The sequence below is a fragment of the Artibeus jamaicensis genome, unplaced genomic scaffold (assembly GCF_021234435.1).
Source record: "Artibeus jamaicensis isolate MK-2021 breed Jamaican fruit bat unplaced genomic scaffold, CSHL_Jam_final contig_797, whole genome shotgun sequence".
NCBI classification, from domain to species: domain Eukaryota; kingdom Metazoa; phylum Chordata; class Mammalia; order Chiroptera; family Phyllostomidae; genus Artibeus; species Artibeus jamaicensis.
The window spans coordinates 13,824,841-13,838,054 of record NW_026521977.1 but is presented as its reverse complement, the minus strand read 5'-3'; the positions used below and the strand labels follow the sequence as shown (position 1 = coordinate 13,838,054).

The 13,214-nt window shown below is 38.8% G+C and overlaps 1 protein-coding gene across 3 annotated transcripts in view; it reads right to left on the bottom strand.

Moving 5' to 3' along the window:
- The window catches only part of ANO3 (anoctamin 3), a 287,665-nt gene that overhangs the window by 20,788 nt on the left and 253,663 nt on the right, over positions 1-13,214 (bottom strand). For all 3 annotated transcript variants that reach the window (XM_037132986.2, XM_053673141.1, XM_053673142.1), the window contains exons 17-20: positions 13,036-13,200; positions 5,614-5,650; positions 3,287-3,398; positions 2,454-2,511 (exon numbers count right to left, since the gene is read on the bottom strand). In XM_037132986.2, the coding sequence (XP_036988881.2) occupies positions 2,454-2,511; positions 3,287-3,398; positions 5,614-5,650; positions 13,036-13,200 (372 nt within the window). The remainder of the gene's footprint in view (positions 1-2,453; positions 2,512-3,286; positions 3,399-5,613; positions 5,651-13,035; positions 13,201-13,214) is intronic.

The window sequence follows — 13,214 nt, the reverse complement described above, 5'->3', positions numbered from 1 at the left end:
AATTACTGAACTACAGAAGCAGAGCAAAGATCACAGCTGCAAGCGGAAGCTCTTCATTTTTGCAGAGTGTCAAAGAGGCAAATGAACTTATCCAAGGTCATGCAATGTTGACTGATGGTGTGGGAATAAAAGGGTTGGCCTCCTGAACCCAAACCCAGTACTTTTGTACATAATGCTAAAGATGAATCCTATTTACCAAACATGTTTATTGCCTTGGGGGGTTGGTTTATCAAAGCATATTATTATGTGAGAAAAAAAAAAACGAAGACTATTAGAGAACCATGGGATTGAGTCACCCCCCCCAACAGGAGGCCAAAGTTGGAAGGCTGGGTGACAGACCATTTATAATTTTGTTGAAATGACGTGCTGATGACTTTGTGATTTATAGGGCAGAGAAAGGGATACAGCGTTTTTTTTTTGTGTGTGAGTCTACTTTCCTCACATGATCATTCCCTTGAGCTAAATCTAGTCCTCCATAATTGAAAATTCATTTGGTAAAAAGATCGGATACTTAGAATGAGTAAAAGGGCATGAAGGAACATCCAGGAGACCCAGGCTGTCATTCCCATTGCACCACTCAAAGTCCTACGACCACGGACAATGCAAAGTGGGGTATGTCCATCTGTGCTGCTCACAATAACCTGATGAGATGGGTGTTGGCATCTCCACTGTGCCAATGCTGAAGCTAAGTAGCAGACAGGGCTATCAGACTCCAATCAATACCCATGTTCCTTTCACTCCCCTTACTTTATAAATGTTTATTCTAAATCCAATTTACCTGTTTGAACCAGCAATCATTCAGCAATCTCTCAAGAAAGTTAGTTTCCACTACGTTCTCGACTGGGTCTGTGCCTACCTACCTCAGCAGTAGCTAGAAAGATGGTATTTAGAGCACTGGCTCCGCAGCTAGGCTGCCCGGATCACACTGGTAGCAAATGGATGACTTCATCCATTTATTAGTATGTTTCTGTCATTGGAGGTAATTTCTATAACTTCTTTAAGACCCCGTTTTCTCATCTGTAAAATGAGTGTATGAGTAAAATTTTTGTGAGACTTAGATGCATTAATGAATATATGTAAAACACTTAGAAATGATTGCTGGAATGTGCTGGCCTACAGTAAGTCCTCATAAAAATGAGCTCTTATTAACATTTTATGTAGATTCACATAAAATACTATGTGAGATATTATATAGCATAGTAGGAGGAAAGTCCAGCATAGCTGTTCACAAATGTTCTAAATTACAGTACAGTACTTTTTATCTGTCTTTATAATGGCTACCATTATTTGTGCCATGGATTTCACCTGCATGATCCCATGTAATATGCTTATCACCGATAGTACTGAAATAGCCATTTATGTCACAATTTACAGAAGAAAGAACTGAGACTCAGAGATATGTGAGATCATGCATTTGGGTGTGAGGAAATTAGGATGTGTACTGTCAGACTGAAGAGGCACAATATTTGTTGCATATCATGGTTACATTCTTTTCTTCACGAGCATTAACAATGTCAAAGAAAGGAAAGGGCTGCTTCATTGTATACCCTGTGCTCCCCAGCAGGACCTAAAATAGAGGATGTGTCAATGCATGCTTGCTGTGTGACTGAATCCATTATCTTTCATTACGTATACATTTTATAGGTACATTTATAGGATGTTTAGTGTCTATCACAAACACACGTTTTTAATTTCACTGACTTTTTTTAAAAACAAATAATCCCTTGCTGAAAAATATGGCTCTATCTATGTCATACATGTTTTAGAAAATGTCTAGAATGGTTATAAAACATTTTTCCTGACACCAGTATTATAATTATTTCCTTGACACTTTCAAAGAAGAATCATGACTTCCAACAATTTTATAAGGATATCCAATTGTACAAAATCATTGGTGGCACTAATACACAGATCTGCCTGCCTGTAACCACTCTGTTCCACCTACTACCATTGTTAACTCTAGCTGGACACTCCGAATTGGGTAGATAAAAAGCCTTCTAGCAGATCTAGTCATTCTTGTGAGCTATGAAAAAAACTGCATATTTGATCTGGGGACTTCTCAAAAACCTGGGATTTTGAATGGCTTTAGTCTGTCATTGGCCAGCAGAATAATATCTGGGCATCTGTGGAGACAGAGTATTAATAAGTAGCAACTAAAATTTATTGAGTATCTACCGCAGGCCTGGGGTTGTGCTAATTGTGTTATACCTATTATTTCTTATCTATGAACAGCTTTGCAACCTAAGTATTACTATTGTCAATTTACAGATGAGGAGAGAGATATTCAGAGAGGTTAAATTAAGGGCAAAGAAGTACTAAGTAGCAAGGTTAGCAATTTCAGCACGCCTGAAACATCCCAGACTTACCTTTCTCTCTCCCTCTCCACCCCCTTTCTCCCACAGTCATTGGCCCACACCCATGCATATCCGCACAACCCCCCTTACATTACTTACTTCCTCCAGTCTCCACCGGTTAAAAAGTTTATTGTAATTTCCTGGGTGGCCTACAAATCTGCAAAAAGCCATTTTGATTCATTAGCATTTATGTGGGTTGAATGAAGAACATCTAAGCATCACAAGTACAAGTGTGGGGAGATGTAAATGTTCACTGATACACCTTGTTCTAAATGGTTGACTTAGGTGATGCTTACACATCAAAGTACTGGACAGAAAAAGGAAAAAGTGACCGGTGAATTCAATACCAATGGGTTGAGGAAGTACAGGCAAACCAATGGAATGAATTTCTCCACTTTCACCTGTAGAGTTTTAATGTCTGGTTGACCTAGTTAAAGAATATTAATGTAATGTGGTAAATAATTTAATTTTAAATGTGTCTAGCTTCATTATGTTTCCATGGCAATGGCTGGGTGTTCATGATATGGCATACAAGAAGCAGTGGTCTAATATGCTTTGTTTTCATGTTTCACAGCCAAGATAGGAAAAAAATGTTAACATGATAGGTAGAGGAAGTTTCCACCCATGGAACTGTGACCTAAGATTATGCAAAAATTATTTTCTTATTTAACAAAACCATTACTGAAGATTGGAGAGTCATAATTCAACCCATGTATGGCATATAGGTTTTATTTTTTAATGCCAACTTTAATTGGTGGTGGCTGCTGGAAGTACTATACTGAAATCTTATGATTGAAAATACGCGGAAATTGATTAGCTCCATTTTCCAAGGCTGGGCATAAGAAAAGTGCCACCATTGTTAACAAACTGCAAATGAAATTGTCGACAATCTTTTTCACTCTGTAAAGATAATGTGTATAAAGCTGACTTACCTCCCCAAAAAGAAAGCGATATAGAAGATAGAACTGTTTAAATTGACAAACTGGAAGAGGAACATCTTCAGGGCAAAACTGTTTTCCCATTCCGATTCTGTTCGAGGGTATTCTAGAGGAACACAGGGTGCATTTACACAGTTGAGGTGAATGACAAGAAATGAGGATACAGAATCAGAAACCCCACGCTTAAGCTCTGGTCCGGTCATTTACTAGGTCTGTGAGGCACTCGGGGTCTCTGAGTCCCAGTGTGCCTCGGTAAGATGTGAAGGATAATATCCGTTGTACGGGGCTGATGAAAGGGTCCAATGGGACAATCTGCAGACATCCCCACAGCTAGGAAAATTTGATGCCTGTTAATAACATAGAAAGATTTCCAGGATCCTCTCCGTTACCGTCATTTAGAAGTAAACACAAATATGAAATCAGCCTTTCACCCTATCTGGCTGTGCTCAACACAGGGACCTAAATTGTGCACAGAGTTCTTTGAAGGATGAGTATTTTCTGTGCACACTTAGTGAGATGCTAGAAAACAGAGTGGCTACATCAGGCAGAAGAGCTGAGTCCTTGTCTCAGCTTTACACCCAGCTGCTGGTAATCGCGGGTGGGTCTCTTCACATTTTCTGCAGTAAGTTTTATCATTTATACAATGAAAGGTTTAGATGATATGATTTAAAGAACCTGACAACTCTCACATGGTATGATTCCAGGATTCTTAAAAGAAAACAACAAAAAAATGTGGTGAGAGAGACTGGATGAAGATGGCAGCATGAACAGCACCCTCTGCTCTTACCGGCATCCACAGAAATGACAAAAACTATATACATGAATCTAACATATTGCGATATAATTGAAGGAGTCAAAAAAGGTAGAAAATTAGATAGGATTTAATAAGAAAAAGTAGGCCAAGATATAGGCAGGAGCTGATCACAGAATAAAGAGGGGGTAGGTCCCAGGGAGCTCTGCGCCCAAAGGCAGGAGGTTCTGGGACGAGGAGGGCCTGCGGGCCACCTGTAGGATGGCCTGGTTGGCGGGCACCAGCCAGAGCACTCAGGAGAGCCGGCATTTCCTCACAGGAGCGCTGCTTTGGTACTTAGCACAAATCACCCTTGTTTTCTACAATTAATGATGGTGCCCCAGATCATTTTTTTTAGATTTGCTGTGATCCTGGGTATAAAGCACTTTAAAAGAAAATGAATATGAATAATCAGAGCTAAAAATGTGATTTTAGGCAACCTAGTTCAAGTGCTTCATTACCTAGCTGAAGATACTTTAGCTCAGATCCACCAACCATCCTTCCCACTTAGTGAGCACGTGTCATGTGCCAGGCAGCCAATGACAACAGAATGAAACAGGAACTGTCTCCACTCTCATCTTCCCAGTGAGGAAACTGAGAGGCAGAAAGAGGAATAGGAGCAGAGGGAGGGAAAGGAATGGGAGGAAGAGGGTAAAGAATGGGGAGAGAAGAAAACTTGCTCATAGTTACATAATGTCCAAGTGATATCATTTAGCCCCAGAGCATGAACTAGGGCCCATTGGTCCCCTCCATACAATGTTTCTTCTATTATCACTTGTCCCTGTAACTACATTATGGGAGAAGAAATACATTGCGGTGGAGCGATATAGTTATTCCACCACAGTTAACTGGAGCCTGTCATGTCTGCATTTAAATTCTACTCATCTAATTCTCTTGTTTTCTCATCCATAAAATAAGTATCCTACTGTCATGGAATTGTGATTACAACACAACAGAATGATGAATGGGAAGTGCTCAGTCCAGTGCCTGGCACCCGGAGAGTTCTCAAACAACAAAGGATTCCTGCTCAAATAGGTCTGTATTAAAGACTCTGACCCACCAAACTGGGGGACCAAAAACCGAGTTAAAATATAGAGAAAATATATTTTCTGATATCGAGGTCTCAAGAAATTTACTTTCCAGGTATCAAGACAAGAATTAAGCCAAGGCAGATGGTGACATTGGATCTGAAAAGTAGTATCGAACTGAGAAATAAAGGCAAACTAATATTGGGGAGACCAAAGAACTGAAAAGGTAGGGAAAATGGCGCTCTGATGTGGGAAGAACCAGGGTTTCTGGTTTCTGGTTCGGAGACCGTATACAGTTACAAATAACTACATACGTTGCCTCAGTGCTATGTGATGTAGTCCAAAATCCTGTGCCGCTTCTTTCATTTTTAGTGGCAATTATGTAACTGAAGTTGATATTACAAATACTAATATACATAAAGCAACCACAGACTGATACTCCTATATAAAGTGTTCTTTTACTAAGAACACTTAATAAAAGGAGTGAAGAAAAATGGACTTACCTAAATTAGTGAGAAGGTAAGCAATTTTTTCATAAGCCTGTAATATGAGAACAATAGTCACTACTATTATTTTCTTTAGAAAAGGATGCTATTTACATTTTAAAAAATTAATTGTATTTTCATTGTTCAAGTACAGTTTTCATTCAAAGAAGCATCTATGTATTATACAAAGTAGCTATATTTTAGGTAGAAGCATCTTTTAAAAGTTACTATGTAGTGTTTTATATATACACACAATGCAGTGTTGTAAATATGTGTATATACACAGTCACACTTGATTTCTGTAATAAAAAAGTCTGTTTCAGGAGCTATCTTTATTTTCGTTTTATAAATAAAGTTGAGCCTGAGAAAAACACCAAAGTAATTTAACTAGTGAATTGGCAGGCCTGGTATTTCATGGCCAAATTATAAAGTATTTTCACTGCACTGGAGTAAGTGGAAGCTTGATTTCTCTACTCCTGATAAAATGTTTTCCAAACTCTGACAAAGACAATGCACAAATATACATTCCTGAGGAACAAACTAGGCTTGGTGGCTATTTGAAACAAGAGTCGTAAGTCTAATATGTTGAGTCTATAAGCAAGCAAAGCACATGCATAACAGAATTTTATAATATTTTTCAAATTCTGCCACCATCTCCCTGCCCTGACACGCATGATCTGCCCATGACTCATGCAGACTCAAGGAAAGAAAACATATTTTATTATATTCCAAGTAAATATAGTTGGCAAAGTACATTTGCTACAGATAGGAGGGTTGCATGTGTGTGCATGTAAGTGTTATTACATAAACCTATAATTCTACACATTACTCTCTAGATTATAAATTTCAATAACCCTCCTTGCTGGCACGCACAATTAAAAGGTAGGTATCCACACACTTTGAAAGTTGTTCACTTTCCCTGCCTGTTCTTTCAATAGGGCTATTGTGATTATTCATCTTAGCCATGATTTAAACCTACCTCTTCCTAAGATCTAAAGTGTTATCTTGAGACAGAAAGATTACACTGAGTACAATAGTTTCATTCTTTCTCTAGTGTAAGACTTAAAAAAAAACAAACTATACACGCAAGTGAATTTCAGAACAAAATTAGCTTAAACTCATGAGCACTGATGTTATCTTGATTGTAAAATGGTCTTTTCTCCACTCCATTTACCACCAAATGTTTATAGAAGGGTCTCCAAAAAGTATAAGATAGATTTGGGTCGATCAATAAATAGATCTTAAATGGCACTTGCTTCTAGCACTGAACTGAGTGCCTTCCTTGGGAGTAAAAGAAAATGCTATTTAAGTATGTGTCATTCAGAGTATTTGGGAGGTGCCAAGCAGTGCTTTATATATACTATTATTTAAGTTAGTCCTTACAATAATGTTATCAAACATGTATAATGGTCCTCATTTTACAGAAGAAATTAAAGTTTAAACTATCAGGTACCTTGCTTGAGGTAACACTACTAAGTACGTAACAAAGTCAGAGTTTGCTAAATGGCTCTCTTGTACCATTTATGCTATGCCTTGTCACATAAACTATTTACAGTTTGCATCTTAACACCTGGCGCAAAGAACCTGTGTGCAAGTCTGGGATGGCGATGTTTGTAGCCGATGCCCCAATGGATCACAGTAACATTTGGAAGAAAGTTATAAATCCCCAGTCATGCTCATCCGCCTCTGGAAGTAGTGCTCTTGTGAAGCTTTCTGGGGTCCTTCGGAGCCTGCACCATCTAAGGCCCCGATGCTAGCTGACTGGCACTGACATGGCGATGAGCCACAAAATCTGTCCATGCAGAGGGACTTGTCAACTCCAGAACCATCAGCCCAGGAAGAACCATCATGTAAGTACATCCAACTGTATGGTATGGGAAAGCAACCATTTGGACAGGGTGGTTTTGTGGGGTTGGGGTGTGTGTATGCTGGGATCAGGGGGATGCGAAACGAGAGGTTAAGGGATGGTGACTAAGAAGCGACTGGAGCCCTGGCCAGGTGGCTTGGTTGGTTGGAGCATTGCCCCAGTGCACCAAGGTTGTGTCTTTGACCCCCGGTCGGGGCACATACAGAAACCAACCAGTGAATGTGTGGATAAGTGGAGCAACACATCAATGTCTCTCTCCTTTCTCATCAATAAATAAAACATTAAAAAAAAGATGCAACTGGAATAATATAAAACTACAGTCTAGTCCACCAATGGAAACCTGAGCCAAATTTCAATTTTTGCAGTATGAGTGCTTTTTATATGGAGAATGTTTGAGCTCCTGTTTTTCAAATGCAAATCTGGTCACAAGTTCCTCAGTTCAGCTGAAAAGAACTGGGGGAGAACCTGAGGCTTGAACCCTGGACCTGGAGGTCTTGTTCCCAGAGCGGTCATGCTTGCCTTCCTGAGCAAAAGTTAATTAAGCACATTTGGCTTCTTTGTGTTCTTTTTCTCTTCAAAAATATTAGGCAAGTTCATTAACTCGCTCAAGATTTTTCAAAGATCAGTAGGCCTGTGGAACAAACTGCCAAACACAGGAACACAGGGTACACTCTTGAAGGCAATAATAAATGATGGGTGGGTGGGGAATAAACAGGCATGAAGCCATTAACATTGAATACTTTTAATGGGTACACTTAGTTGATGGTAGGAATGGAGGTGAGCGGCATTTGAGGTTGAGTCAAATGACTTTTCTTAATATTTTTAATGTTGTTATACCATCAACAATATATATTCTCTGTAACTGAAAGTTCAAAACTGATAAAGAGCATAGACTTGTAAAAGGAGAAGATAAAATTAAGACATGAAAAAGGAACAAGTAGGAACACTGGACACCAATTACCATAGTGGCCAGGATTTCTATATGAACCAATAAACCTTTCAAAGTTTCTTGTGTTTTAGACATATATTTGATTAAAAAAAAGACAGACTATGTGTCGACAATATATTGGTGCTTCTCTTTCCACAGATAGCGAATTGGAAGAAAGTTAAGATTTACTGAACATTTTCTATTCACCACAAGCAGGTCTGAACTGAAGTTCCAAGATGTTACATGAGGTGGCAAGGATCACACAGGTAGCGAATCTCTGCTTTGCCCCTGTGTCCAAGGCCCACTCACTGCCTTTTAGCAGGAACCATCCTGAGAAACTGGCAATGCACGCTTATGAGAGCTGGGGCAGTGTTCAGGGGGCTGGGCAGAGAGGGGAGAGATGGGAGAACAGAGGAACATGTGCGTGTTTGAATGTTGCTAGCCACTGATGAACCTTTTCTTTACTTGGTGAAAGACAGAATTTTAAAAGTTACCCACAGTTGCAACTTTGTGGCTGTGGGTTTGTGGGTGACTCATACATAAAGTAAAAGCAAAGCGCATTCCATTTCTATTTTATTCCAAGTTTTATAAAATGCTAGAATGTTTTAAAAGTGAACATTATTTTTTCCCTAATTATAAATCAAAACCTACCTATTTGATTTATAAAAAACAGAAAATACTACATTAAGTCAAATGTTATCCCACTACTGAGAGAGAACCACAGTGAACATTTTCTTCTCATTCCTTATTGTCTCCAAAATGTAGATGTGGTCCAATAAAAATCAAGGGCAATTATATATCATTTTTATGTGACTGCATGTCCTAAACTGATGTTAAAATAGCATTTTAGTTGGTTTTATGACACTCCATAGAATTTGAATTAATGTATTTTTTGTGTTTTTAGTCATTTAGGGAGTCTCTTTCCTATTTTTGCTCTCAAATAATATTATGATAAGAATCCTCTAAATAAATCCTTGGCTACCATTTTCAATGATTTCTTTAAACTAGAATATTGGAAATTAATATCAAATATTGTCTTTTTGTAGCTTTAAATGCAACATAAGCTTATCAAAGACAATCTAGAAAATACAAATATACATTTAACATTAGATAAGATGTTATGATAATAAAGAATCACCTATACTTTTCAGAGGTAACTTATGATAACATTTTGATATATACTTGCAATTTTTATCCTGTTGGCTATAATTGCTCTTTAATTTGATTCTTGATACTATCTTTGCCACATATATTTTAAAATCAGGTTTATGTTTGCTCAAAAAGCATTAAATCTTTGTCTAAATTCTGAATTCATTTGCACACATGAAAACACCTTTTATTTAAAAGTGAAAAGAATATCTCATTTTATAAGAGCCTTCGACAAGATAGTATCACTAGTTCATAATGCTTATTTTCAATTTCTTTCAGAGTTCATTGTCTAATCAGGATTTCTTTTTTACTCTAGCAGTTTTGAACGTTTAATTTTTTTCCCAGAATTTTATTTTCTTGAGAGTAAAAATTTATTAGCAAAACAACTACATTGTAATATATTTTCATATTCAAATGCCTTTTACATCTGTAAACGTATCTGCTAAGTTGTTTGGTGGCTAACCAAGGACCCACCCAGATGGCTCACCACTACCCGCAGAGGGGAAGATGAGGTTTAAATTCTTTGTATTATGTGCTACTCCAGATCGCCACAGCCAGGCACTGGTCTTCTCTTCTAATCTTATTTTCTTCAGTCTTTCATAAATGCACTTTTCAAAGACACTTCTTAAAATTTCCTCAGGACAGACAACATGCACTTCTGTGTTTCTGTATATCTGTAGGTTGAATTCTTCAAATGGTAATCTGCTACCTTCTCTTTCTTGGCTCATCAGAGAGAGTGCCCTCTTTTCTTCCCTTTGAGCCCTCTGATCCACTATCACAATCCCACCACCTCATTTCGGATGCGATTGATGGCTTCTTTCTCATCTTACTCAGGTTTTTCTCGTGCTTCAACTATGTGGTTCCCCCCATTGTGCCCTGAGTCTTATTTTCCGGCTGGTTGATAAGCTAATGGAGAGCAGCACTATGACCAATCATTCTAATGTCAGCCAACTAACTAAGGGCAAGAAACGAATTCAATTCAAGGTCAGGCTGGCAGATGGCTAGTGTTACCTATAAATAAACACATCAAATACTTAGCCTCCTTTTCCTCAGAAAATGGGGCTAACCACAATAATCTCTGTCCACTGGAAAACTTTCAAGATATACTGATTTGGTTAGAAATAAGATCTTTCACTATCTACCATAAGAGTATTATTATAAGTGTTAAAAAAACTACAATGTCTGTGGGATGAATGGCTCTCTTTCAATGTGGTGACTTTGTGCAATGCACAACCTATACTGCTCTTGAAGCCTCTCTTTCCTAGTATTCTATTTTTTCAGTGCTTATTATTCACTTTAGTCTATAAGCCAAGGGCATATGTTAAAATATTGTATGGCTTCTTTGAAGATACTGTAATCAATATTCTCCTTCTACAAATGAAAATGAACCTGAAGAGAATAGACTCCAGTAGAAAATATTAACAATCATCCTTGCATTGAATGATTACAGTGACTGTTCACTTTTCTGTCAGGGCCTCCCCGATTAGTTCAACGTTTAATAGCAAATGGCCCTAAACCTCTCCAGGCTCAGCGTGTGACATCAGTGTCAACCCACATTTGGAACTAAATGTTTATGACTTACAAATAATGATCAACATTATTATTTGAGTGTTGCTAATCTATCTACATACATTATCACATGGTGTCAATATGCCAGCACTAACACTATATGTATAATTCGGGGCATGTTATTTAAGCCTTTCCATTTTTAGTTTTCTCATTTACATAATGGAGAGAATATTGGCCTGTGGTGTTGTTGGGAGAATTAAAGACGTCACCCTAAAGGTGTCAATCACTGTCTCTTCCCTTCAAACCCAGAGAAAACAGACCCTCATCCATAGGCCTTGCTGAAGGGGTAGGTAGGCCCAGGCCCAATGCTGCCCATTCAGCTGTTGGTTCACAAGTCACACGCTGTATGTGATGGTGAAACCAATCAGATGGTATCTTTGAGAAATGAGCACCCTGAAATAACCGGATGATACATGTGAAATGAACTGTTGAAAGCTGACCGGTGCGGTTTTGTGGTTAGAACCAAAGAAGATAACACAAACAGAAGTGCTGTAGCACACGGGGCTGGACCAGAATGGCAGGTCACGGTTGGGCACAGACAGTCCTCTTCCTGGTAGAACAGAGTAGATATGCAAACAGCAGCACGGATGCAGGAGGAAGGAAGGAAGTTAGACAGAAAGAAGGAGGCGGGGGAGGGGGGTAAGGGAGGAAGGGGAGAAAAACGCTTCATCCCAGAGAAAGAAAAATGGAGTGGTTATGTCTGTCTTTGACTTCACATGAGGCCCTGGCAATAACAACCCTTTACTTTCAGATTTTCCTTTATCTTTCTACCAAATTCTCCTGTGAGTTTGAGTTTGTTGGGAATGGTTTTCTAATCCAAGCAATCTTTTACTTGAGTGAAAGGAATATAGTACTTTCTAGCATACACTGGACGTTTGTGAATGAAGTTATCACTAATCAAACTATAAACTCAAAGGGCAAGGAATTTCAACAATACGGAAGGGGGGGCAAAACCCCAGAATTTATTCATAAAAATTTGTGTATTTATTGCTACATGTTTAAACTTCAGTCACCAAACACTCTCCATTTGATACAATTACACCTGTTGAGATAATTTTTACACTGATCAAAACGGTTTTTGAATTCTTTGATTTTGATGCCTTTTAGTGCTTCTGTAGTTTTTTGTTTTACCTCTTCCACACTGGCAAAATGTTTCCCTTTGAGGACCTTTTTCATTGGAAAAACAAAAAAAGCTTCTCAGGGAGGGTTCTCATCAATAGGGCGTGTGGGACATGGGGGGTCATGCTGGGTCGTGCCATGTTTTTTTGGTAAAAAACTGCTGAATACTCAGCACAGGGTGGGCAGGTGTGCTTGTAAATCACCCACCATGCAGTGGGCACACACATTGAAAGAGTCTTCAGAAAAATTCTCCGAATACAACCTCTGACAACAATGCCAGCTGGTACACTGATACAGATGGGTTCCTAGAACACTCACCTAATGGGGGAAGCCTGTACCACAAGGGTCTGCCCTCCAGGAGATAATTCTAGATTTTTTGGGGGGTCCCCTCTTGTACAACAACCATTTATTTTACTTAAAAATTTTATTTATTTCTTTTTAGAGAAAGGGGGAGGGAGGGAGAAAGAGAGAGAGAGAAACATCAATGTGTGGTTGCCTTGCGTGCACCCCCTACTGGGGACCTGGCCCACAATTCAGGCATGTGCCCTGACTGAGAGTCAAACCAGAGATACTTTAGTTCACAGGCCAGCAGTCAGTCCACTGAGCCACACCAGCCAGGGCTCATTTATTTTAATTTGAAGGAATCTATCATATGAACTACAGAGATAAAATATTTTCTGCTAAACTGAATTGTCTTTGCCAGTGACATGGCTTGGTCTTATTTTGGTTTCCTCTAAATACAAGCTAAGGATAAAGGAAATATACACCTCTTCCCTTCTGTACCTGTTGAAAAACTATAAACACTTACAAGGTTCAGGGCCATGATGATTACAAAATTGATACAGACAGCAGCTGCAGATGTTGCAAACTGCCAGTGTTGTTTGATGAAATTCCACTTGAATGATGCAAACTGCTCCATGACAACCAGGCGATACACCACGACAGCAAACACTGCAGTGATCACCAACGAGATCTGCAATCCAGGGG